At 39.5% G+C, this 27,233-nt stretch overlaps 1 protein-coding gene across 2 annotated transcripts in view; it reads right to left on the bottom strand.

Moving 5' to 3' along the window:
• Positions 1 to 4,208: 4,208 nt before the first annotated feature.
• The window catches only part of TMEM131 (transmembrane protein 131), a 97,514-nt gene continuing 74,489 nt past the window's right edge, over positions 4,209 to 27,233 (bottom strand). For both annotated transcript variants that reach the window (XM_083806392.1, XM_083806393.1), the window contains 15 exons: positions 26,835 to 26,977; positions 25,724 to 25,910; positions 24,434 to 24,619; positions 21,312 to 21,470; positions 20,174 to 20,769; positions 16,156 to 16,331; positions 14,821 to 14,948; positions 13,230 to 13,354; positions 12,920 to 13,078; positions 11,996 to 12,176; positions 11,553 to 11,674; positions 11,353 to 11,449; positions 10,179 to 10,276; positions 8,718 to 8,881; positions 4,209 to 5,286 (listed from right to left, as the gene is read on the bottom strand). In XM_083806392.1, the coding sequence (XP_083662518.1) occupies positions 4,993 to 5,286; positions 8,718 to 8,881; positions 10,179 to 10,276; positions 11,353 to 11,449; positions 11,553 to 11,674; positions 11,996 to 12,176; positions 12,920 to 13,078; positions 13,230 to 13,354; positions 14,821 to 14,948; positions 16,156 to 16,331; positions 20,174 to 20,769; positions 21,312 to 21,470; positions 24,434 to 24,619; positions 25,724 to 25,910; positions 26,835 to 26,977 (2,815 nt within the window). In that variant the 3' untranslated portion in view covers positions 4,209 to 4,992. The remainder of the gene's footprint in view (positions 5,287 to 8,717; positions 8,882 to 10,178; positions 10,277 to 11,352; positions 11,450 to 11,552; positions 11,675 to 11,995; positions 12,177 to 12,919; positions 13,079 to 13,229; positions 13,355 to 14,820; positions 14,949 to 16,155; positions 16,332 to 20,173; positions 20,770 to 21,311; positions 21,471 to 24,433; positions 24,620 to 25,723; positions 25,911 to 26,834; positions 26,978 to 27,233) is intronic.

Here is a 27,233-nt window from a genome sequence, read left to right as displayed (position 1 = left end):
GAGCATTTTACTCTCCCATCCAGTTCCAGTATTCCCCTGTTGAATGACTGAGCCAGCCCCCTGAGCTTCTGCCGTTTTCCTGCGTTGCCACAAAACTGGTTAGTGTCCTTTGCCTGGTGAATATCATCTTCCCTGAAAATAACTCCAGAAAGGGGCAGTGAATGACCTTGGGTGAAGCAGAAACTGCTCCAGATATTTGCCCCCTGGTAGATGTACTGCCCAGCAATTTTCTTGTAACTAACCCAAAACAGTCTCAAGCCACTTCATCTTCTTGTAGCCCCACAGCTACACTGCTGCCACTCAAGGACCACTTGAGTGCGGTAAAAGTTCAGGGGAGACTGGGGTACCCACTGAAGATACGATGTTATCCAGTGTTAATGTCACTAACGCACGCTTTTGCTTCACAGTAGGCAATGAGAGTGAAGTCAGGTCTCAGACACACGGTTCTTCCTGAAGGACCACTAGGTGTTCCTCGCTTAAAAAAAACCCTTAAAGGTATTTCCTTAGGTAGTTTCCATAAAATCCGTCTTGACCTTCCACTTCGTGCACTGCTCTCGGTGCAGTGCGACGTGCTGCTTCCATCCAACTGATCCAGCTGATGCTTTTGGACCTGAGCAGCTACTTTTGCGCAGTTCTGCTCAAAAAAATATCTTTCTTTAGGGCAGTAAATATGATAATATGTTTATTGCTCCTTAAGACTCTACATTTTTATTAGTCCCCCAGAGTTTAGGCTAGCATTTTATTGTATTTTCTATGGCTCTTGCAGATGCTTCTGGTTTTGTGTTCCAGATGTTTGAGTTCTCTACTACATAGGGGGAAAAAAAAAGAAATAACCATACTCCACTCACTGTTGGATCACAGAACGGCTACGTAACAAACTACTGGTAGTGAGCATGGTTAGCACTCGCATTCGGTGTGCCAATCCAGACATCCTGAAGACTGCTTCAGTACTGATGCGAGTGAAGCAGCGGTTGGACGTGACGTCCACCCTTGACTGGTGCTAGATGAAACCGGGCACTGGGCAAAAGGCTGCTTCGAAGCAGAACCTGTTTGAAATGAAGCGACCGAACCTCAGCTCTTCCAGTAGCTGCAGGCACACGGTGGAAGCTGGGCTGTTTCCGATCTCAGCACGTCTTTGTTCGTGCTGTGACTCACCGTGAGCTGAAGCCGTCATCCTTTCATGAGGCCGAAACACCGAAGCTCAGAAAACTTGCTCGTAATTACAGGCTGGCAAACCAGACAGCGCAAAGTCAGAGCTACGCTTGGCAAAAACATCACTCCGAGTGGAATAGCTTCAGTGAAAGGTGGCTCCTTACCCCACGAAGGAAAACACCTGGGCACTCCCAATTTCACCTTCAGTTGGGTCAGGCAGGTGGCCCAGTGGAAACCTTCAGGATGCCCTGACTGTCCCGCTCCTGTGTCGAGAGGCTGTGCTTTAATCACGTTCTGCATCCCGTGCCATCGCAGCACTTGGCACCCTTTGGTACTTCTCTGGCAGGGCAGCGGCCACGCTGTGGTACTTTGCTGGAAGATCCATCATCAGGGTGGGGGCCAGACCCAAGTTTCCATGGCTGCGAAATAAAAACCAACTGTGCCTTCCTTGGAATGGTGTAGCCTGTGTCAATTTGGTCTTATGCTAAACCAGGACCTCGAGTGCCTTTCGAGTGCGTTTTGAAACAGAACTAATGCTAACAAAACTGATTGCACGTTAGGGATGCACTTAGCCAGGTCAGGCTTCCAGATTTCAACAGAGCAGGAACTTTGCAGGCTTTTAAAGTTTATTTGCTAAAGTTGGCAGAATAGAAATGCCATTTGGAGCACCAAAATAATTAAGAAGAATTAACAGTAATTATTTCCCCTCATTGCTGGGAACTCTGTACTCCCAGTAGCTTCCAGGTCTGGAAGAGAAGAGCTGACTCATGGTAGCCTGGCCCTGATGCTATTTTGGGCCAGAAAAAAAATAATGGTTTGAATTATCAGCAGGGCTGTGAGCTCCAGCCCATCTTCAGAGAACCCTTTTTTTTTTTTTTTTTTTTTTTCCCTCTGGTCTTTGTATTTGAGGTGGAACCTCCCTTGGGGCTGAGCTCCAGCCTCAGTCAATTCCACTTCTGAAAGCACGGTCTGCTTGTTTCAGGGCTTCTGACCTTACTCTGCTCCCTGGCTTCACATTTTCAGCCCTATCTGGATTTTTTTTTTTTTTTTAATGCAGTATACCACTCGTGTCATCACACCTTCTTTTATTTTTACCTCATCATCAGAGGTCTGTTGTCATCCACTATTCTGGGATGTCTGTGGAGAAGGTTTCTGGATTATCACACCCCCCCCTCCCTGCTTCTCCCCAGGCTCGAAAGCTTTGGATATTGCTTACTCTTGAATGATTTTATTCATGGCAAAACTGGAAATGACTTAAAGGTGACCATGTCAACTCACCAACCAGCATTTTCAGTGCCTGTGAGGAGTGACTGCACCATAAAACTGGCAAGGAGGGTTTGCTGTTTCCTTCCTGAGCTTTCTGTGTTGTACACAAACCATACACAGAGGTTGCTTTAGAAATGCCTGAGTTTTGTCCAATTTCATTTGACCAAAATTCTGTAAATTAGCTAGGACTTATTTTTTCAAAAGGTAGCTCTTTTGATTACTGTACCTGGGCAGAACAGAGTGAAAGTGCTCTCCAAAACAAACTCTGAATAGAGAAAACACTCAGAAAGAGGTAGCTTTTGGCCTAGGACTTTTTCCATACACATCAGTGGAGAACAACTTGAATGACTTGCTGCTGCTTCTCTTGTGAAACTGAAAATCACCTGCCGAAGATCTTGAACTTTTGGGTTGTTTCAACACTGAAATTTAATAATATTTAATTGGTGTTTGCAAAGAGACTCTTCAAAAGCAAGAAATTAAAATATTCTAAAGGCAGCAGAGGTTATTTGCATTAACACAGAGGAACAGCTCACATTTTGGGGGGGAAGAGTCTAAATTACATGTGGTGCCTTGTGATGTTCAAAGGGGAGTTTTCACAGCAGATTTTTTTTCCTGTCCCCACAACTGCTTAAGCCACGGGGACTATCAGCGTATCTAGAACTCATTTCTGCTCATAGCCTCTGCGGAATCAATTCTAATATAAAGACCTCTAATATAAAGACCTGCCAGGGAAAGGAGGTGGTCCATTATTAAGTTAAGCAGCTTCCTTCACCCTGAGGTTACCGCTCGGTTACCTTCCCAAGCTCCATCTCACCGAGAAGCAGGCCCCAGCATGCCAGTAGCTGAACTACTTATCCTTTATTTTGCACGCAGTAAGAGACTTGTTTGCCCAGTTGCTCAAAAGGAAATTACACATAAACCCAAGTTGAACGTTTCATTAGCTTGCATGGCCCTAGAAATACCCAGATTTTAAGGACAAAGGAGTTCCAGCAAGTTTGCATTTCAGAGCTCTCTCTCTGCAGCTGCTGCTGGTGGCAGCAAGACAACAGCAACCTGACATCTGTGGAGATTCTGTTTGCATAATGCTAGCTGGAAAAGTGCTCACTTTAACCCTTGTTGGTTGTTGGTTTTTTTTTTTGCATACAATATTATTTGTAGCATAAGGTTTTAACTAAAATATCAAGTTCCTACACTTTAAAAAAAAGGATTCTGATAAAAATCTGCTGTAAATGTTGAGCAGTGCCACTGAGCTGTAAGTGATTTTATAGTGCTAGTGTCTATTGATGCTTTCTTGTAACAGAAGGTTCCTTTTTTTTTACCTGGCATTAGCACAGATGAATATATTTAGTCAATTAGACTTGCCTTACAGTTAGTGGAGAGAAAGACACATTAAAGGGAGAGTAAAATTGTGTCTACAAATAGTGAAGTTCTTTAGATCTGTCGGAGAAGTGTTACAAAGGTATGGGTGCAGCATGAAGAAGAGCAGCTGCTCTTATGCCTGATACTCACAAACTTTAATAGTCTAGATGTTTTTTCAGCATTTTGTTATCCAGCAACTCTTCAAGTGGGTGGCATCTCAAAGCACTGTGTAACCCTGAAAACAATTTATAATTCTTATATGCTATACAAACCCATGCTGCTGAGAAACTGGGTTTCAGTTGCAGTGAAGTTTCTGTTAATATAGGCGCTGTGCACAGGAGATTTTGGCCTCAAGGCTACCACCATCAAGTAGATTCATGCAGGCACAAGCTTAGAAAATAGTTGGAGAACAGAACTACAGTGGGCAGATCTTGAAAAAAGCATTATTTATTTTAAAGTACAACCCAAAGTTGTATCCCTAAGAAATGCACAAGGTATCTTGTTTCTTCCACAAGTCTTGGCTGTGTGCATTTCAGTTCAACTTAAAAATGCATTCAGGTTTACAAATGTACAAACAGCACAGAAAGTGTATTACAGTCTTAACAGAATGCTCTTACATTCAGCCATTTTACTCTTAAGGTTTTGTGTTTTTTTTATTTTTTTATTTTTTTCCTTTTTTATTTTTTTATATTTTTTTTTACATTCTTAGAACCTGTGTTAACAAAGACAGCCTTATTTTAAAAAAATACTCTGCATTTTAGCACAAAGTGCCTTTTTTCTCTTTAAATTAGAACTTGGAGGGTAATACTGGAAAAAATTTAAAAACCAAAACCGGTACTTTCATAAAAGTATTGCATGCCAGGACCGTTTTATAGTTCAAATTGTTTTCTAAATGAAAGTGGCAGATGGTAAAATATGAAACCAGTGAAATTGTTCGAATTTACAGGCTTCAGCTGCAGTTTGGATTTGTGACCACACCCAGACTTTTTCAAGCTTATCCGCAATCTCACACTACCATATCGCAGGGTAGACTTTAAAAACGAGCAAGTGGTGAAAGCGTGACTGGCGGGATGAAGGGGAAGGGAAGGAAAGGGGCAGGAGAGAAAAAGAAAAGCAATGACCAGCAACAGCCTGAAAACGATGTTTCAAAAATCCGCATTCAGAATTGTTTCATGACCTGGATGAGAGTCCTTTCCTTTTGCTTGACTTCAGATTTCAGTTTTCGTGAGGATAGTGTGAATTAGACCAAGGATCTGAACTTCTTCTTCCAATTGTCGGGCTCCAAATTCTCCAAGGATTGTAGGTCTGTCCCAGGTCTTCAGCAGGATTGGCAACGGCGGCAGCAGTGGATGGAGGAGGAGGAGAGGAGTTCTCACTACCCATGAGATCAATACCTGACAAGGCGTTTGTTGGAGTGGTGAAGGGAAGGCCACTGTTGAGATTACTTGACCAAATGGAACTGCTGAATGGAGTGGTGGACCACAGGCCGCTTGGGTTGCCAAGGATCGACTGTAGTAAAGACAGAGCCGAGTAAGTAGCCGTCAGGTAACCTCTATTGTCACCACTTTTTAATTCTATTTATTTTTACAGCCCCCCTGAAAGAAAAGTATCTAAGAAAAAGCAAGCCTGTTGTGGAAGCCCTTCCATCTTCACTGCAACGTGCAGTTTTAAGATACCTTTACTAGAGTTTGCCCAGAGGAATCACACTACTAACGATATCACCAAGTGTGTCCAGTAACTGATGGGCCAAAGAATGCAATTACATCACAGACTTAAGCTGGTTTCATTTGAGCTTATACATCCCCATACCATTACTAATTTAAGCACTACAGGTATTCAAGCTTAGACACACAAAGGCCAAAAAGCTTAAGCTTAATTAAACTAGTTAGAATAAGGTAGATAAACGTGGTTCAAGTCTGGAAAAAAAACAAAATTCATTTGGAAGGTAGCAGTGAAGTTTATTCCTTGATCCTTTTTTGGCAGTTTGCAAAGCTGTCTCCTTGTATTCATACATAATCATTAAAAACATCATACAGTTTGGATGACCCTACCTGTGTTCAGCCCCACTGTATCTCCCCATATTCCCAGTATTTGCTCTTTTCTCCCATCCAGATGAAGGGAGATGAGATGGAATAACTGGCCATTTGTCATGGAGTTCAGAAAGTCTGTCTTGGCTCTCAAGACAGGTCTCTCTGACAAGCGGTCGTGGTGCAGACACAGCTGTGCTGCAACATGTCACAAACGCACTTGGGAGGCATGGGACATGTACAGCAAGCCTAGAGAATGCACGCAGAAATGAACAGGGGCCAGTTTCTGTGAACTGCTTCATGACAGCCCAAACAGTGGCAAGCAACAAGCAGAGGAATCTAACCAGCGCTGTTGTGGGAAGTGATACTCAGAAGCAGCCAGAGACGGCGATGAGAAAGGTTAGCGTAACTTTCATGCTAATATTAGCACAGAACCTGCTCCATGTAGGCTTAACGCACTACATACCTCCGTGCCAGACTTAACGCACATATGCTGTAAATTCAATTTGCAAATATACAGCAAGCTTGATACATCCAAAAGGCAGTGGACTTGCTGAGTATGTGCTGTAAGGTACAAACAACCTTGTGTTTGGATTTACTGGGTGGAGAGATGGCAACCCTTCCCAAGATCTCAGCCCTCAGATAACGCACACTGAAGGTTAACCAGTACCAGTGTACTCTGCATCTGAAGACTAAAATCAGAATACTTTTAGAAAAGCAAACAAGGTAAACTCTGAAAGTGGTTTTTTTTTTTTAATCTTTTCCCCTGGAATGAAGATAAATTCAACCTAACCATACCTGAAACTAACACACTGGACGCTAACACGTTAGCAAAAGGCCCTCCCAGAATTTGATACACAGAGGTGGATAGGAATTTTGAGCATCTGAAAGGGTTAAACTAGGCCAGCATCATTAGGACCCTCCAATGTCACTGAGGTGTTGAGTTAAACTGGGGTCACAGCTTATAACCATTACATAACTAAATGGTTATATTTAAGCTATGCAAGCATTAGACTACTAAGCCTGCAGCAAGAAACACTCATTCAGACAGCATCTCTGACACACTAAATCCACTCTATTTCTTGCTATGGGCAAAAGAGCCTGGAACTATTCCTGTGTGTCCCAAAAGCACTTGGGAGAGTCTGGTAGAAAGGCGATTGCTCATGAAGTAGAAGCAGCAACCAGGTAAGGACTGGCAGAGAAGAATACCTTTGATTAGACAGCTACTCCTATTCAAGGCTTGTGGAGGGAGGTGCAAAGCAGCCCACACACAGAAGTACACGTAGGAAAACGGAGGGAAGACAAATAAGGGGTTGTCATTAGAAAGAAACTTGGGGAGAAGTAGCACTAATGCAGTAAGGCTTGAGGGGAGAAGAGATGCAGAAGTCAAATGCTGTTTAGTACAAAAGCAAAGTTATGCATAAAATGGGAGAGCAAGAAGGCTAAGGAAGGATAAAGTCAACTCCCTAGAGTCCTTCCTAGAAAAGGGTAATACAGAAGCCACTATATAGCTGCTATTTGCAAGAAGAGATCTGGCTTTCGAGCCAGAAAGAAAAAAAGCACAGGCCCTGGTCTGGTACCCGCTCTCTTATCTAGAAACTAGCTTCAGTGGCAGGAGTAGCAAAGTCTTCCTATTCTGTCTCACCATAAGCACTAGAAAAATGACTAAAAAAATTACTGTAAATAAAAAGGCTTTGCACATTTCCATCTGTTTCCTGCTTTCTTGTTTATTAAATGATCTTCTTGAATAATGTTTATCTTGAATAATGTTTAAAATGCTATTTTTTTCAAAGCAGAGACTAACAATTTCTCTATACCATTTGTCTGGCTTCTGTCTCAATGCTTCCTGAAACACAAGTGGCCAAGAAATAGGTTGAGAGCTAGAGAGAGTGTTCTGGTTGTCCTTGATCCCTCCTTGCATCACTTGAGAAATCTGCCCTCCATGTGACCAAAAAGCAAAAATTTGTTTTTATACAGTGTACTTAGCAATATACATAGTTTTACACAGTGATGTTATAGCCGCAGTTTTAATGACATGACAAACAAGGGATCAGCAAGTGTGCATCTGTAAGAAGCCATGTCATGTTCTTCAGATTTCCCTGCCTGCCACCCACTCCACCTGAGCTGCTACCAGGTGAAGTAAATACTGCATCTTATTCACTACAGAAACACTTTCAGGAGACAAGATGAAGAACAGTTTCAACTGGCACTGAAGACAGCTATTGTGGTATAAATTTTATTCTGACTTAAAGGCAGAAGGGTGAGAGAGCAATGCTACAGTCTGTGTAAAAATTTTTTTTTTCCATTTTTGTCCATACAGATCTTTTGTCAAGATCTCCATCACACTTAAAGACTTCACCTTATGCTCAGTCCCCTAGTGTTTTTCTGATGCTGAAAAACACACTTGAGTTTTTTGGTTTTGATTTTTACTTTAAGATTATTATTATTAGGTCTTACGTTAATTTACAAGGAGGTGTCACATTGGATTCAGCAAGCAGAATCAAAATCTGAAAGTTATCACAAGGCTGTTTTGCAACTGTCCATCAAATTGGAAGTGACAGAAGTGGCCTTCAGCCATAGTGCGTGCTCAGAATGTCTCCTCACAATCCTCAAGCATGTGGAAACAGAGCACCCTTTTGTAAGTGCTGTATGACCCTCTCATGGCAAATTTTATGTGAACCAATTGACTCGGCTTCCTTCATTATCTGCGTGCGAGCAAACTAATCACTCTTTGTCCAACAGCCATTTCAACTTGAATACGTAGAACAATGTATACATTTAACTTTCCTTTTCCTTTATAATTCAGCTGATTTTTTTCCACCTCTATTAAAAATCCCCTAACTGAAATTACATGGCAGGTACAGAACAGGTCGGTAACAGTAACAAAGCATTGTATTTGCACAGAATACTTACTGCAGTTGTGTGAGTCGGAGAACTTGAGCTTGTCGGCCAGGAGGGTACAGAATCTGTAGCTGAAGGATCCCAGATGGATGATGGAACATTATTGAATTCACTCCAGTTTCTTTGAACATCCTGCCCATAAGCAGATCGAGCTGAACCAAGTTTGCTAAAGACCTCTAAAAATAAAATGAAATAAAACTGAGTACACGTGGCTGTTCCTCCTTTTTCAAGAACAGCAGCAGACTAATATAGTTCACTGTTACTTCCCATATTTTTCTAGTAGGTCCTGGTGCAGTACAAGAACAGAGATTAGAAAAGGTCACGTAGTAACACAGATCTCATCTCACCTGCCCTGTATCAGACACTGGCTACAAAGTTGAATCAAGATTGTAGTGGGGAAAAAAAAAGTTCTACGCTTACTGTGCACATTTCAGTATCAAGCAGTGGAATTGATTTCATTCCAGATACTGTTTGCACAAAGCCAAATAGTCAGAGAACCTGGCACAAGCACAGCGATACTGAAAATCCTGCCGGTTCATCGTAACAAGTGAACTGCAGTTGGAGTAAGTGATGGTGCTGAAGCAGCCTCTTGCAAGCGCAGCGCTCCCTTCCCAGGTAACTCCTGGTAGGGGACACGGCACTGCCTGCGCCCTGGCCCACCCAGACCCCAGCTCTGCTAAGAGAAGGAAAGGGCAGCTCAAGCACTCGTGGTTTGCCTAGTCCTTGTGCACAGAATTGATCCCAGGCATCTTACTGCAGTCCTTTGAGTCACTGGTGCCAGGAGTTTCAGATGAAGGTGCAAGCAGACCCCCAGCATTTTTCAGCAAACATACAATCAAACAGCATGCAGACACCTTAAAAAATACCATGCACACCCAAACATGGTATGCAAATCTATGTTAAGTATGTAGAACATTTGTCCCTGACAATACAGCCTGCCTGCATTAAGGTCTCATCTTATTAGCCACTTATGGGAAGTTTACCTAAATATTTCTATATTTAAACACAGGAACTAATTGCTGGTTTTAATATGCATCAGTTCATTATGCAGCCATATGAATGCTGAGGAATACACAAGAGGAAAGCGACGTGAGGGATGGACCATTACCTCATGTATATAGCAATGGCTTTATGCAAGCATGAACTGTTCAGGAAACCACAGGCTTAGTGGCACACTTCTGAGACTTACTGTAAAGCTTTGGGGGAGGGATGGAGGGGAGGAAGACAAACAAAGAAATTGTTCTGAAACTGAGAAAACTTCAAAGACACTATTTTCAGCACAACAAAACCTGAAAGTTTCCACTAACACTCTCTGGGCTGAAACACAGAACGTGGCACCAAATTAGAATGCATTTTCCTATACAGTCATCCTTTTGGGGGTAGGCATGGAAGCATGGGCCCATACTTAGAATGGTGTCATGGAAACATCATTTCTTTACCTGTGCTCCAAAATACTGGAAAAGAAAACCTCACCTCCAGTTAAGTTAAAAGAATGTCCAAATGCAGAGAACGAATTGAGAGGCGTGAAGTCAGGACTGCTGGGATTGCTGATAGGACTCCACAAACCCGAACTAAATATTAAGGAGTAATGGGAAAGAAATACACAACTCATTAAAAAAACATTACCAACAACTAACAAATGCAAATACGTATATGGACAAATGTGTGTGTACACACACACACGTATAAAAACTAAAATGGTATTAAAAAGTTGGGAAATTAGCTTATTTTAATTTTAAAAAATGATTACAGTGAAACATCATTATCCTGTGTATACATCCACTTTAGAGCAGCACACTCCTGTAGATACAATGCTCTTTAATCTGTATACTGAGCTCCAACACAAATCTGAGGACAGCTCTTTTGCTCTGTTTTTCAGAACACTTGCAGACATAGTGCAATTTTTTGAGAAGCAGATAAAATTTAGAACTGCTCAGGAGCTGTAACAAATGCTCACACTCTATCTTGTAGGCAAGTTTATCAAAAATACAGATGGGCTAAGTGGAATCAGTGATAAACATTTACAAAAACAAACCAGAAACCCACCCACAAACCTTGCTCAGAAAAGCAACTCTGTTGTGTATTAAAACTTGATTTCCAGTCTCATTCCTATTCCAGAAAGGCTAACAGACACACACTGCTCTTTACAGACATGCACAGCCAAAATATATCAGAAAAGTCACTGTGCATTGGGGAATATGACTGAGTGCAGCTATATTCTCTTTCTACATGTGACAAAAAGGCCAGTTATTGTTCTGGTCTTAGTGTTAAAATTGGGAGTGACAAACATTGCTGTACAGTGTGAAATTCTGCCTGTGAATTATTTTGAGTCACCCTGGTACATACTCCTCAATACTGAAACAGCCAAGCTGATTTCTCATTGTTTGGATGCCCAGAGAGCACAAAATTATTGAGTTACTGGGAATGGGGGGGGGGGGGGGGGTGTTCCTATCATATCCAGAATATTCTTTTCTCTACTTTTGAGTCTAAGTTCTGATTTATTTTTATTTTGTAAATGAGAGATGCTGTGCCTGAACTTTATATATTAAAAAAACAACAGAACCAGAATAAACTCTGCTCACTACCTTCAAAATGCTATTAACTGCTTTCTAGGAGGCTAGATATTTTCAAGGGGTATAAAGGTTACCTGTCAGATCCATCACTGTCAACAACTGCGTGGGAAATGCTGATATTGCTGGAAACATCTGTCTTACTTGGTGAAACCTTTGGTAAACCACTGCCACCTGCAACAATATATCTAAACTGAGCAAAAAGTAAACCAACCAACTAAATAGAATATTCAGGAAATATTCATAGGTATTTAGTATGCCAAGCTGGTTCTAATACCTGGGCTCTTGTCATAACCAGCAGCTACAGCAGCAAAAGTGGGGTTACCATTCCTGCCTGGAAGAGAAGCTGCCTTTGCCAGCTTGTGTTTGGTACCACTAGGCTGCTTGCTTTTCATTTCGCTGAAAGGTTAAAAAAAATGTTTAAGGTTTTGGACTTCAGCACTTTGAACAACCAATAATTTAAGCTGGTAGTCATGAAAATGTAAACAACAGTTCAACAGTTTATCTAAGTTCACATTTTTCTAATCCACCAAGTTGTAACAAACCCCAGAAAAAATACATATAGCACGGTAAGATATGCACGGTAATATCTGCAAAAAAGCAGTTTCCATGGGAAGAGGAAATGGGTATGAGAAAAGGGAGATGAACCGTATCAAGCCCATCGGTTCCTCAAGTATTCTGTGCTTGTGACATCAGGAGGAAGTACAGATCTGAACTCACTTGCTGCAGCTGCTGTTCACAATGCTGCTGTAAGTGCCTCCGCGTGGCCCAAAAGCTAAGGATGCAGGAGGAGGAGGAGGAGGAGGAGATGGAGAGGCAGGGGTAGGTGAGGGCTGTCGCTGTTTCAGGAAAGCATCTGCGTTCATGGTTTGTAGAGAGAGTTTATAAAGGTTGTCCGTAGCTATAAAAAGAAGCATAAAATACCTTCCTGTAGCATTTACTTTAAAACGATGGCTACTCATACTCTGCTATTATTCTGTTCAAATTGAGGAATTATTTCAAAGGCTGTTCCCAGTTACTGAAGAGGTGGCTCCTTCCCTATATTCACCTACTATAGATCAGGTTTACTAAATACTGTGAGACTGTATATCAGAGAAAGCACCAACATAAACTGATTTGTACGGAAGAAAAAGAATGAAACTTTTAACCTTTCTAAGCGAGCACCGCGGAGAGAGATGACTTTATGATCACATGCAACCAAGAGGAAGGTGACTCGGTTCCCACAAGGGGACTTACCATGCAACCAAAACTTATAATAGTGCCCCATGCTAACCACTGCAATAAGGTGTTTCCAATGTTTCCTCTCAAGCAGGGATCACTTAATTAGTTTAAACTTTGGCTGCAGCAGACTCGAGCAAGCAAAACCCCACCTGCTGCAGAAAATACATTTTGTTTTCAAGAGGTAATTCTCATTTCCTCAGCAGCTTCTGAAGAATTATTCATCACTGAAGAACTGTGGAATGACCCATGTGGTTTTCAAATCTCCCAAACTGTACAGGTTGCTATTAGTATTAGGCCTACAGCAGAAAATGGGAGCACAGCTATGCAGTGAAAAAAGGCTAGGAGGATCTATAAACAGATTAAGCCTGCCTACAGATATTCATTGCAGAAGACTAATTCTGTCATCCTCTAGTGACTACTTACAGCTGCCAGCTTTGTGAAGTGGCACAGAGTCCCACTCTGGTGGTGGAGAATCCTTTTCACCTTCTGAGCTGCTGGTGTTTCCTAGTTCCTGTCCAGAACCACTGGGGAGAAATTTTGCTAATACTGATGGCCTGCTCTCCATTAACTTACTGTTTGGACCTATTAAAACAAACAAACAAAACAAAAGCAAGTCCGTGGATAATAAAGTGAGCAGTCTTATAACACCAAACTGAGAATTACACATTTAAAAGGGGTTACAAACAAGCAGAATGAAAGTTCCAAGATATTTCTGAAAACAGACTCACACTACCTCTTGTTTTTGGGAGGTTTCTTGATTTGGACCCATTCGTCAAGAGGTGCTGTGTAGATATCTTGGATGGAAAGGTTTTGCGCTGCTTGTTTTCCAGGGGGGGAGTATAAGATAATTCCAAGGAACTAAACGAAAATAGAGATACATTTATTTTTTTTGCTCTCTGAAGTGCTGAATTTTTTTTTTTATATATACACAAGGTACAATACATACTTTTTTAAAAACTATATTTATATATAAATATGCGTATGCCTGCCATACAGTCAGTTTTACAGAAGACTGGTCTCCTGTGGCTTTTTTACGTCAAACTTATGCTCACTTCAAAGCTATTCATGAACATAGTTTTGCTGTCATCTCTTGTATTTCTCCTATATGCAGCTCCACCCTTTCATCCTTCCTAACCCCAGCTCATTTCCTTCCCACACTACTGCGCACGTGTACTATGGCTCACTCATCTTGCAGGAGCAGCCTTCATCCTGGAGCTCCACGATTACAAAACCTGCTTGATTTTGCAGGGGCAACCAAGAGATGGCAATTGCTGTTTTACTACTCTCATGCCACTTGTGTGCTCCTCATAAACTATTGCCATGAATGCACAGGACGATCTATTAATCAATGACAAAACTATTCCAACCCACCAGCAAATTTATTTGGCTATATATTTTTATTTCTCCAGCTATATATGTCTCACTTACTGTAAATTTTCTAGGGATAAACTATTTTATTCATTTCTTGCAGAAGAATTCCAACTCAACTCTTACTTGGGCCTTTGAATACTGTCACATGTAATAACCTTGTGATTTAGATGACAGAGGAAAGTAGCTAACGGTAAGAAGAAAAAAATTCAAAGGGACTTCGCCAGGCGATGTTCTCAGAAATGTTTTGAAGAAAATGAATGTATACTAACTACTCAAACTAAATCTCAGTTAGTCTAGTATTAACTACAGCAACAGGGAAAACAACGCAATGCCACACCTCCATATGTGGCAAAGGTTACCTTTGTGGCACTCTAATACTGATCTGACTTTAGAATTTCAGAATAAGATTTCAAAATGAACTGGATACAGCAAGACTGAGGTTCTTTGTTTTCCCTACTCTATAATCTGCAATCAATTACCTGTCAGTGAAGGAAAGGGACTGACAGCAGCAGCCTCTTTTAACAACATAACCAAGACACCAATTTTATTCTGATAAAAACGAAGGGAATTGCATGGCTGTAACTCCACCAAGAGCAACTAAAGGTACTCATGCTAACACTGGCTTACAGTGCTGCCACTAGAAGCTCCTGTAGAAATGTTTACCTTGTTTTGTGTCTGTGATACTTATTACAAAAAAACTCAACATTGCTTAACGTGATTTTCTTCCCTGGATTTAGTTCTCATATTATTAACGCACCATACTCCCACCAAATAATTCATTATTTACAAGCTTCAGATATTCCCTGATATCAGGAATGAAGAGGAAGCTGCCTGAAGCTATCTGCTGCTGTCATTAGCCAGACTGGCAGCCACAACAGTTGAACACAGATTTTTATCAATCCATCTTCCCTCCAAGCATGATGCCTTCCTACCAATAAACCTGTTATGCTTACCTGGTTTTCACATCTACAGGGATTTCTTTCTTGATACTTGTTAGCAGTTTTTTACTTTTCTGTTTTACTTGCACTGTTTCATTTTCAGTTTTTTCTGGTGTAACTTTTCCCTTTTGTTTTTCAGGTTCCTATAAAAGACATTATAATAGTGTATCAACAGTGATGAGAAGTAAATGAGAAGTCCCTCTTGCATTGCAACAAACACAGTGCAAGTAGGACTGAGGAAAGAATGCCAGTTGAAAATAAGAGCAATTTTGAAGCACAGAAGTTATCTTTTTACTTCTTAGTAAGTATGCTTATAAAGCACACTATCCAATTTTTCCTAGATGTTTTAATTCCTGCTTTTCCAAACAGCAAATTAACATACACTGAGCAGATCAAAGCCATGGCCTCAAAAAAGATTAGCTCTGCACTGAGACCTACATAGCATCCATTATACGCAGTCCAGACCATTTATAACAAACTGTTAGATTTAATCAACAAAGCAATGAGTAAGTGCACCTTCACCATACAATTATTTCTACCTGCACTTCTAAAACTTTCTGAATAGGTGTATACAGTCAAATAGCCATCCTGAAAATCAGAAGTGATTAAACTAAACCGTAACTTTTAAAATGAAGTAGATGGACTATTTTTTTCCCCTCCAGCTAGAATGTCCATCTCTTCTGAAGTTGAAATTTAAGACATGCCAAAACTTAGGCTTTGTTTTCTTCTCTCACCAACTACCTTTGCTTTGTTTGGTTCCATCGTATATGCTTTAGAAGAAAACATTCATGACAAACTGACCACTACACAAGTGGTTAAAGAACTTCTGTTTATTACCTAGAAGCATGTAAGCTCAGTGAATAAACTAATAGTAGAGGTATGGTTGCATTGGCAGAGGTAATTAAGTTAATACCTGTTGACAAGTTACCACCAGCAAACTGACCCTTTGTAACCGATTAAATGCATTGTTTTAGTGTACGCTAAGTATTGAGTAAAGTTAGCGTCCATACCTTGTGTTTTATTCTGCAAACAGAATAGGCTAGGAGCATGCAGAGATGATTACCACAATTCTGCTGACAACTGGTAGCTTTTCAAACCATAGTCACTCAAGCACTTTGCCCTGAGACTACATGATTCAAGCATGTTTACATTCCTCGTTTGTAGAGAAAGAAACTGAGAAATGAAAGCAAGGATTGTGAAAGAGGGTTTTTAACGTTCTTTCTTTGCTAGGTATTATAGTACATGAAGGTTGGGGAAAAAAAGACCCTATTCCCAAAGTGCCATGCTGCTCTCTAACAGGCGATCGATCCACCAGCTCACAGGAACCTCCTTTTGCGAGCAGTGCTGTACCTCTTTGAGAAGTGGTTCTGTATCTGGGTTGGAGGTTTCGGTTGTGGTTGAAGAACTGTCATCATCTGCCAAGGAATCCTTCAGTTCATCTTCCTGTTGCTTTCCCTTCCCTCTTCTGTCCTTTTCTTCCCGTTTCTTCTGTGGCTTAGTCTTCCGCTGAAGTGTTTTCCCTTTCCCTGGGGAGATAAGGACACCTCAGATTCTCAGCAGCAGTACTCTACAATGGACTAGTTCACTTCATTTTGGTGGCTAATACACATGATTAAACATCTGAAGTTAATCTTGTGTTACGATACAGAAACATTTACAACCACTTCACACCAAATGCGAGCAATATCAAACCTGAAGAACTCTTATCACCACTGTTACATTTATGCTCCTGAGCCCTACCTCCATTGCCTCTCTGTAGAGATGGGGCACCTGGCTATATGCAGTGCTCCTCTGCTATATTTCTGGGATTCAGTTTGACAGTTTCACCACGCAGGAGTAGATTTAAACAAGAACTTCAGAAGTTGGTACAAGCTTTATCATCCCAACAAATGAATAACAGAAATGCTTAGCATGCTTGTCAGTTAAAACAAAACCAAACCTTACAGTAAGACTAGAGTGGATAAGAAAGATCACTAGCAGTGTTTGCTTGGCAAAGATGTCAAGAAAAAAAGAAAATTGAAAATCTCACACCCAAGTGAACTTTCTCTCCTTGACATGTTTTATTCTTTCAGAGTGTACTGTTTTAAGAGCTATAGCTAAGCTGACTGTAAAATAGATTGGCCTTGACACATTTAAGTGTTACTGCATCTCAAGGTAGGGAAAATAATGCATTAGGTGTTCTTGAAGCAATCCACATATAAATAAATAGTGCTACATGAACAATCAATCATGTTTTTCCTGCATTTTCTACAGGCTAACTGAAATGTAGCCTAGTATAAGTTCAAAATGTGGAGGTTTAAGAACCTTCCAAATCAAGCCGGAGGTCCTGGCTTGCAAAATAGAAGGGTATAAAGTAAGCTCCTGGGGAGTAAAAGTTATCGAGAAACACATCAGTACAGAGAAATTCTGTGCGCCTGTAGAGTCATCACGATCTTACCATCGCCTCTTGTTATTCTCATACAGGATGAGAGCATTCACAGTACTATTATCATATCTTTCATTAGACACTATATATGCCATTACCAATAAGATCTTTTAGATATTAAACTTCAGACTAAGCGTTTTCATTTATAAGCCATGTGGTGCTTGCCGTGCTGCTTGCAGGACAGACTTAATAGTTCACTCGAAGATTCACTTAACCTGTGCTGAATAACTGGGTTCAAGCCCTACTGGGATTTGTACCAGCTCCCATCCAAATTCAGTTTAGTAGAAGAACAAAGGCAGCTGTCACATTTAACTTGACAGTATGTCCCTCAGGGACAGTTTGTACCAAAACAAATTTGCTTTCGGTATTTTAGTAAATACCAGGTACATATCAAAGGGCAGTGTCTTCACATTTTCTTTTTCAGACTTAATGTTTTCAGTATCAGTAACAACAAAAACACTGTTGATAATTATCATTTTTTTTTTTTAACGTGAATGCAAATAGAAGTGTAAATACAAATAGGTCTGTACATAAATTTTATGGAGGTCAACTCCAAACTTATTGGGGGTATTCTATTTTTGCCTCAGAAGGCCTCATTATAAGATTTGCAACTTTAGTCTACATTCAGGATTGCTGAGCAGTTTAATGCTCATCATTAGCAAAAAGGAATCTGAAGTGCTGTCATAAAATAAAAATTTAACATGAAGTAGCTGTTTAACAAAAATCTAGTGTAGCCTTTGCAGCACTCTACTAGGACACAGGTATTAGGAACGTGAAACAAGACTGAAATCCTGCACAAGATATTCTGTCAATTTTAGTTCAGAAGCTGCTGCTTCTGCAAATGTCTGCAACTGGCTCTAGCTATTTATCTAAAGAAAAAGATCAGAACGTCTACGTAGATTCAGATAGATATGGAACTTCCCTTACAGTTTTACATTTTTGAAGAGGGCAAATGGAAACAGGCAAATTTTATTGGATGTGTTGAGCTTCTCAAAGTCTAGTTATGGTTTATAGGTAATGCTGGGGTTTCATATAAAGCTTACCCAAAGAAAGCCCACATGAATAAGTCTTATTTATTGATCTCAGGTGGCAAAGAAGTCAAAAAAACTACCTGAATTGCAAAAAACTCATTATATATTTTGCAATACGTGACATGCTTAAATATTCAGTACACCACCATGCTAAAACACAAATGATGAAAAAGCTCCATAATAGGAAGAAAGAAGTGAATTTATCTGAATGCATTTGTAATCAGGAGAAAGTTGGAAAAAAATAAAAATGAAAGTTGTGCCAGAAGGTGATTCCCATGTAGAGTGATAAAGAAACAAGTATTTTATCACCTTTTAGAAAGCCTTCCAAACCAATAGACAAATCAATAGAAACATCCATCTCAAGAAATTGTATTTAAATATGGTTGGAAAATGTAATCAAAGGTCCATCAAACACTTAGGAGCAACTACTTGCTAAGACAAGTTTCCAATACGTAAACTGCTAGAAATTGCTATCGGTGCAAAAATGTTAATGTAGATGTATATACCATGTTATCTGGATCAGGAATGTTTCTGAAACAAAACTCAGTTGTCCCCACATACTGTGTAGCAGCTACATTGTACAGCAGTCTTGGAGTGCAAGAATCAGTTTCTTTTTAGACTGAACTACAAATGGAAGATGCACTCCTCAAACGCTCCTAACTCTCTCTGGCATTCAAATACATGGACTGGACCAGACCACTGTAAATCCCCTCAGACATTGCCCATGAAGATGTTGCATCCTCTCTACCAGCCATTTTACTTTACAGAGCTCCAATAGCGCGCTATTTGCTAATGTCGACACTACCTAAAGTCATGTAATTAGTTGGAGTACCATTTAACCTTTATGAAGTGGATACCTGGCAAGCTGGTTGTAGCTCTCTTAAGAGAGCTTTTTCTTCTTTAATTCCTCCTACCACATCCCTCAGCTAAATTAAAAAAACAAAACACAAAGTAGCAGCATGCTTCAGTAGGACCCCAAAACCTCTCATCACTTCAGAGTGTCCCATTTGAAAGCCCAAATGCAACATTGCATCCTGCTCATTACTAAAAACAGTGAAGCTTTCTTCTGTTGTTATGCGTGACCATACTTCAGGATGTACCTTCCCACCTTTCTTTTTCTTAATCTTTAATAAATTAAATAGTACCAGTACCGTTTCTGCACAACATTGCTAGGAAAAAGTGAAAAATTATTTAGAAAGAAACACATTAAGATTAAATTTGTAAAAACATAGCTCTAGGACAACTAAAATGGCTAATACAAAAAGCATAGTAAGAAGTTATACTCAAAGTGTTTATAGAAACATGTATTTTTAAGATATGAACATATCTGATGTATGAAATCCGATAAATTACTTAAAGCATTAGACAACTGAAAAGATCCACAAAGAATTAAAACTCAATTCCAACCTCATACAAAGATAATGGTAACATTAATTTTACTGACCACCTGACATCAAGGATTTTCTAAAACAACTGCAAGCCTGAGCATGAAAAAATCCATTCCTGAACAATACCACAAGGGTTTACAGATCTCTCCTCCTCTTTCTTTCCTTTCCTCAACCCCCAGCTCCAAGTACAAAAGTTGGAGGTGGGAGGGATTGATGCTAACCCACAGGGGAAGGGGTTGCAACCAAAATCATTTTTTTCTTCAGAGGGTCAGATGTCTAAATATTCACATTTGCTTTCATCAAAACGTTCCAAAAATTTTGCAGGAAGATCTAGCACTGCATGGAGAACTTTACTGCTGTAAAATAGAAAGAGGAAGTGTTTCAAGGCACGGATGCATACAGTAGAGTAGGGAAGAGCTATTACCTTCCACGCTATGAAAACATGACCTTTACAGTTGATTAAATCTTGTTCTGTGGCTTACATAATGAATCATCCTGTTAAAAAAAATGCAGAATTGTATTACCTTTGTTTTTTGCTAGCGGAGATGGGGGCTGCTCTGTAAACACATCTGGGGACGGGGTTTCTGGGTGGTCAAAGTCTTTTTCCATAGTTTCTATGAGCCCAGTGAGATCTGAGTCCTCTGAGCTGTGCCTCCTGCTGCTGGCACATTCGACATGAGGCGTGCTGAGAAGCGGTAGCTGTGGCAAAGCACTTTCAGTCTGTTGCTCTTGCTGCTGGGGCCCGGATGCTGGGGCTTGCTGGAGGGGCTGCTCTGCCAAAGCTGGTGCCTGCTGCTGTGTTGGCTGCTGGTTCTGCCTTGTGCCCTTGGCTCTTTTGCCTGTGGCATGAGTCTGAGCTGTGGCACCTGAATCCAAGGTAAAGGGGCCCGTTCTGTTCACTGTTTGCATGGAAGCTGCTTGTGCTGAAGTCCTATTAGGTATGCTTGAACTGTTTTTGGATTTGATGTTTTCAACATCAGGTGCACTTCTATTGCTGTGAAGGTGTGCTGTTGCATTGCATTGTTTATGATTTCCTGCACTGGATCGTGAAGATGAACTGCCTGCTCCATAGATCCCTCTGGACGAGCCGTGATTGGAATCCGATCCAAGTGCATTCAAGCTGAAAGAACAGCAAGTGTTTAAATGTACTCCACAATGTTTCCATTCTTCCACATGACAAAAGAATCACTAAGTCCAAAAGAAACCTTTAACTACACTGTTCTTGGCAAATAATCAACAGAAATGTTGAAAACTTGCTTGACAAGTCAGTAGCTTTTACCATTTCCTGTTCACTTGCTCACTGTACATATGGACAAAAAGAGTAAGATGGCATTCAAAATTAATGTTGGAGGAAAAGAAGATTGCCTTTAAAAACAATTTAGACCTCAAAGGTAGGAAATTCAGGCCTGCTATTTTTTCTGCAGTTTATACCTCCCGTTTTTCTAGAGCAGAACCAGAAAATTTTACAGGGTTTGTTTTTAGAAAGAGATGAATAATCCTCTCAACCACAAAGTCCATTTTTTATAACTCATCTTCCACCCATGGGAGACTCATTCATTCATCTGTTCTAAAGAGCATATTACTTTTTAACTGGCCTTATAACTAAAGAGGAAAAAATAAAGAGGAAAAAAGAAAAAGGAAAAAAAAGAAACATGTACTTACTTTCCATCAGATGAAATTCCAACTATTCTCCTGAGATCAAGTGGCCTTCCCATATCAAAGGGTGGGCTTGAGGCCTCAAAAGACAAGCGTCTCCTAAATGGCTCCCAAATTCCTTGAGCTTCTAGATAGGCTGTTCCAATTACCAAGAGAAAGAGCACACTGCAGAGTAGAGAGGCAGTCATTTAAGTATTTCTATGTTTTGAGTATTCTAAGGTTAATGACGTTAATAACACAAGATGAAAAGTTTGTATCTTCTATAAAAAAGCTGAAAACTGCATCCAAACCACATTTCTGTCTAACAGAAACATAAATTACAGAAGTCTAGGATAACATGCACATCAACAATACTGAGAATAAAGGTTAAAGATGCAAATCTGATATGAAGTCCCCTATTATATTAATTGAAATTTTAAAAATAAGATACAATCAAAACATTAAAATGGCATACAAGTGGTCAGCAGCTCTCACAGACTGTTGGTGTAATTCTGTTTTAAAAGCAGAGATCCTCCATAGATAAATGTACTGCTGAGAGAACTAAAATCTAGCATTATGTCAAGTTTTACAACTAGTTGCATCTGCTGCAGTAGTGTTTAGGAGTTCTCCACTTACATAACACACTGCAGTGAACTGTATTTCTGATGAAGCCATAAAATCACTGCAGAGACATTCAGCACAGTGCTATGGAGTACATCGTCTAAGAGGTGGGAATTTTGGGGTGATGGTGGGGGTACGAGACACACTGCTGATTACTAAAGATTGCCTTGCCTATTACCCTAGAAGGTTTATGCAAAAATAACTTCAAATTAGCAACTTCAGTTTCTGTTCTCTTCTCAGTTTTGACTGCTGGTTTTTGTAAGCCAAACGTATGAACGAGCTTCAATTCACAGAAAAGGATGAGATACCTCTTGCTTAACTTTAGCTGTCTCGAAGGAATTTAGTCTAGATATCATCTTAAGTTTCAACTGTCCGCAAAAATGCGAGCAACTCTGGAGACCAACTCAGCTGGTTATAGCTGGTTATTAGTGCTTTTTTCCACCCCAGGAATTAAAAAGGATTGCAGACATATAACCCGACAGCAGATGGTAGCAATATAAATTTCATCCAAAGTGTCAACAAGCTACAAAAAAGGTAAATAAATAAGGGAAGTTTTCAGACAAGCTTTCACAAACTCCTACGCAACAGAGCGATGCCTGCCTTGGGTGCTATACCATCAAATATACAATTATTTTTGGAATATAAAGAATAAGGTATGACCTCGTTCATTTTTTAAGTATAATCCATGGTACTATCTCAAAGTTTCAGGAGACTGATACCAACAAGAGTATTACATCTCTATAGTGCCAACAAACTTGAGACGGAGCACACAGGGGTTTGGTGGGCTGGGTGAACATGGTTCCCACTCAAGCCCACACCACTCCCCTCAGTGTACCAGTGCTGGGCCATTCTGGATAAGAACTCTACTCCCTTTTTCCTTAGTAAACTTTGTTGTTTTCATAAACGAGTACCAACTTTGAAATTAAAAACAACAAAAAAAACACAGAACAAGTCTTGCTTTGTAGTCTTTTTAACTGCACTTTTTTGTCTTGCTATGGTGGTAACAGTGCTGGTCCATTTTTTTTGTTTGCTTCTTTGATAACAATAGAAAAAGATAACTAGCCTAGTGTATTTATGTCATTTAAACTAGTGTGAGGAACACCATGCAGTGGGGAATAACATGTTCTAGACAGAGTTGCTGGTAACACCTTTTTCCCCTCAAAGTTTTAGCCTGGGGCAAACACGTGCATCCTTAGTAAGTTCATAAATAGGACTGGGTCCTTCACACAAGGCCTATCAAGTTGGACTTAAAAACTTGGAGCCACAAGTATGGTACCAATACATGCCAAGCAGTGATTTAGGGAAGGCACCTCAGACAATATTTTATTAAAAGAGAAAGATGAACTAGACAAACTCGAGTTGTTCATTTGTAGAAATTAGGGATAACTGATAATATGGAACTACGTTAGTGGCAACAGGCAAAACTCTATCTTATGACTTCCTCAAAGTTAGAGGCTGTCTGTGCACCTGATCCTTGGAATATTATGAAATGGTCACATTACGACTCCTCTAATTTGCTGCTGAGTTTTGTACTTGCAAGAAAAAACAGTGAGCGAAAGGATTAGCATTCTGTATCATTTTGTAAAGTCTAATTAACAAATACAGTACACATAAAATTACAAACTACACCTAGGAGCTGGCAAACATCATTCACTCCATCAAACTAAACAGATACGTAGAAGAAAAATAAGAAAAACACTGCATTACTTTGGAAAGTGCTGAAGAATCAAAAAAGAAAAAGAAGCAAGCTTTATCTTCTCTATTTCTTTTATCAATCCCTAGACAAGGAAAGAGCTTCACCAAATATTTATATAATGCAGTACAGCAAAATGGAAAAAGCAGTATTTTAATCTGAAAGAAACACAAATATTACACCCCTGACTTGCTACAAAGGCTTTGGATAATGCTTCAGATTTGCAGCACACAGGAAAATCACTTTTTCGTCACAGCAGCTATTCATCACTCACTAAAACACAAGTTTAACACTAACTAAACAGTAAAAACATTTGTTGCCACTGATTAACTTTCTATGCTACGGTTTTCTCTGGATAAAGACAGTGGAGGACAGTGTCTCATATCCAGTAGACAAGTACAAAAGCATTGTTTATAACTTCAGATTATTTATAACTTCAGACTAAAAAAACAGGTAGAAGTTAGACTAGGAAAACACAATGGAACTTTCAACTCAAGTTTCAACCAGTCATAGCTAACATACGTCACTGAGGGGAAAAAAGCGCACCAATACAATGCCCTTCAGGTTCTCAGAAATGCCATTATTAGTATCACCAGTTGCCTGTCACATACAAGTGGCAGCAAAGTTAAATTCATCCAAGGCATCTGCTAAGCTCACTGCAGTCATTGCCTCATCTTTCTAAAGCACAGTACTCATGAAGAATGCTTCAACCTGTACATAAATATACTGCTAGCAGTGCTCTAATACCTGATTTGATTCAAGTTTGGCTGAACATGTATTCAAATGGTGGTACCTCATGCACATATACTGATAAGAACAAACATATACACACTACCTCATTATTCCTGAGGTAAGGATGTACAGTGCCAATTCCCAGTTGGGCCTGGGTAGCGCTTCTGCACATGTTGCTAACATATGATATGGAAGGGATGCATTCAAGATAAATACGAATTCAGAGCCTCCTGCAGTGATGAATTTTAATTCACGAATTACTCTGGAAGCAGTGAAATCGGGTGTAAACCTGAAAACAAAGTAAATAATGTTAGAACCTGTCATTTGAACAGCACAAAAATTTGAGATAATATTCAGCCATTTAACAATCCCCACCCCTTCAATTACTGTCATGACTGGGATTCCATTCAAACATTTACAATAAATAACCCTAGCAGTACAAGTAAGAATCATCCACACAATTAGCTTACAAACACTAATGAATACCTTTCAAATACCTCAAGATGCGTTCGAAGTTCATAAACACCTATGCTTAACACATCTGATACTAGATTACCCTGATATACCATAGGAAAATACAACTGAAATCAAGTTTTGACCAAATCTGCTAAAAAAGCTATGAATGTGGTAAAAGAAAAAAACAAAAACACAACAATGGCTATAACTAAGCAATAGAACCGATCATTATGTGAGCTATAAAGTTTTTAAACATTTCACTTTTAAATCAAAATTGCATTCCTTTTCAAAACATTGCTACTTTCCTGTCTCCAACTAAGATTGTAGCAGAAATATTGGCGAAGTTTCACTGCCTGCAATATCTTCTATGTTCTCTTGCATAACAGTACTACCTTCTGAACTATTTAGACACTGTATTCTGAACAACTAGCTTTAAATCCAAGCAGTGTTAAAGAATAGTTTTTGATGCAGAGATTTTTTTTACAATAATAACTGGCAGAATTTAATTGTTGTCATGAAGGTACCAGACATAATATTTAAGACTGAAATGCTGTGTATTATGATGCTAACCCTTACACTAAAGGCCCTTTTGTATCTACTGCAATGCACCAAAAACATACATAAATCTACAGCTCATGTGCATTCATAACCCAAATGAAGGAAGTGTATAAAAAGCTGTATATAGCCCTTTTCCAATGCAGGATAATATCAAAAATAATTCTATAGTCAGTCATGAAAACTTGAAGTTCTTTAAAAATCAAATAGTTGTTTGCAAGAAGAGAGGTTTTATGTTTTATAAGAAAACAAAAAAAAATACTCAAAGCTTAAGTAAAAAAACCTTAGAATTTAACCAACACTCACTTCCTCTAAAACAGAAATAGGTACACAGAATTTCTCAGGTATGACTATTTAGATGTAAGAAGAAAAAGATACTTACAATATGACAATGTCTTTAGAGGCATTGGCACTTAGTGCAAACTCTTGACAGTTAACTACTTTAAATCCATATCCCTCACATGTATAGCCACTGATTTCCATTGTTTTCACATTAATCTGCAGTTGCCCTGTATTCTCCACTTTAAATGTTCTTCTCAATGTGAAATTTGGTTCCTTGTATTTCATTTCTGGAAACAAACAGATAAAAGTAATTAATACTGTGCTAAATGGATATCCTTGACTATGCTCATCTTCTACAACAGGGCCTATGGAATCATTTACATAAGTGACAGAACAGATTTCTGTTACCAGACTCTTGTGCATTCTAACTCATACGGGAAGAAAACAAAAACCCCCAAATGTGACAGCGCTACCTCCTTACACAAAAAAAAAGTATCTCAGCTGTAAAGTTCTGTGACATACTGCTTAGTGTAGTAGTATTCAGTGAAAAGTCTCAGCACTTGGAGTATTAGAACTTACTTTTTGTGCCTTAAAAGTAAAATCCATTGCTGAGCTACAACAGCAAAAAAAAATCCCTAACTTACAACATGAAAGAGGTAATGACTAAGCTTTACTTGAATTATTTTTTTTTTTACTCATCTCCCAAAAAAGCAGTAAAATTTCAGACAGTAATTAACGGGGTATCTTGTAAATACATCTGGAAATTTGCAAAGTAATAAAGCGGATTTTAATACCAGATAAAAACTAAACTGCTTTTACCAGTTCCTTTAGAAATACAGGTACTCTTGGCCCTCTGCTCAGAAGCAAGCCTGGGGCATGGAGTAGAAGACCTCTGACCCCAGAGAAGAATTTGTCTGGGATTTAACTTTCATCATGGAGTCAAGGAACATCATATCCTTCCCTTTTCCCTGTTGGTCATGTGCATGCAGATTCTGAACTTTCTCAGTTTTCTTAATTTTCATGTTAAAATGAAAAGAACAGATATACCATTTTCTGTCTAAATTAAGAAGCAATTTTAATGTATTTAAAGGTTAAAAAATTCTGGCCCACTAGAACAGGGAAAAAAACATTTCCACACATACATATTTTAAGCTGCACATGTAAAATGTCATTTATTTTCTGTTCAGCACAGTAGTTCATGAAGTACTCACTTTCTGAACAGTCTTTTAATAGTGCTTCTGTGATTTTAAAGCGTAAAGAACTTCCAGGACCAGGAGGTTTGCCTGCAACCTTCAAGCTCTCAGTCGTTCCCTGTCCTTGTACCATTATGGCATCTATTACAGTCAAATTATTTCTGTGTGTAAAAAAGAAAGGGGGGATTGGAAACACTCATGAAAGAATTATGCAGTCTATTGCTTCTGCAAGCTTCTCTACAGAATACAAAGCTATACCGTAGTCCTGAAAGACAGAAATATAAGCAGTCCCACAGGTAATTCCCCATGTAGAGGAATAAGTAGTGCGAATTGCCATATATATAGCTTTTGAAAGACTAAAGCCTAGGAAAGCGCACCATAGCATACAATTAATAGAATGATGACATACTAGTTATA

The sequence above is a fragment of the Anser anser genome (assembly GCF_964211835.1).
Source record: "Anser anser genome assembly, chromosome: 1".
NCBI lineage: Eukaryota > Metazoa > Chordata > Aves > Anseriformes > Anatidae > Anser > Anser anser.
The sequence above is the reverse complement of the archived record's forward strand: the minus strand, read 5'-3'. Positions and strand labels throughout refer to the sequence as shown.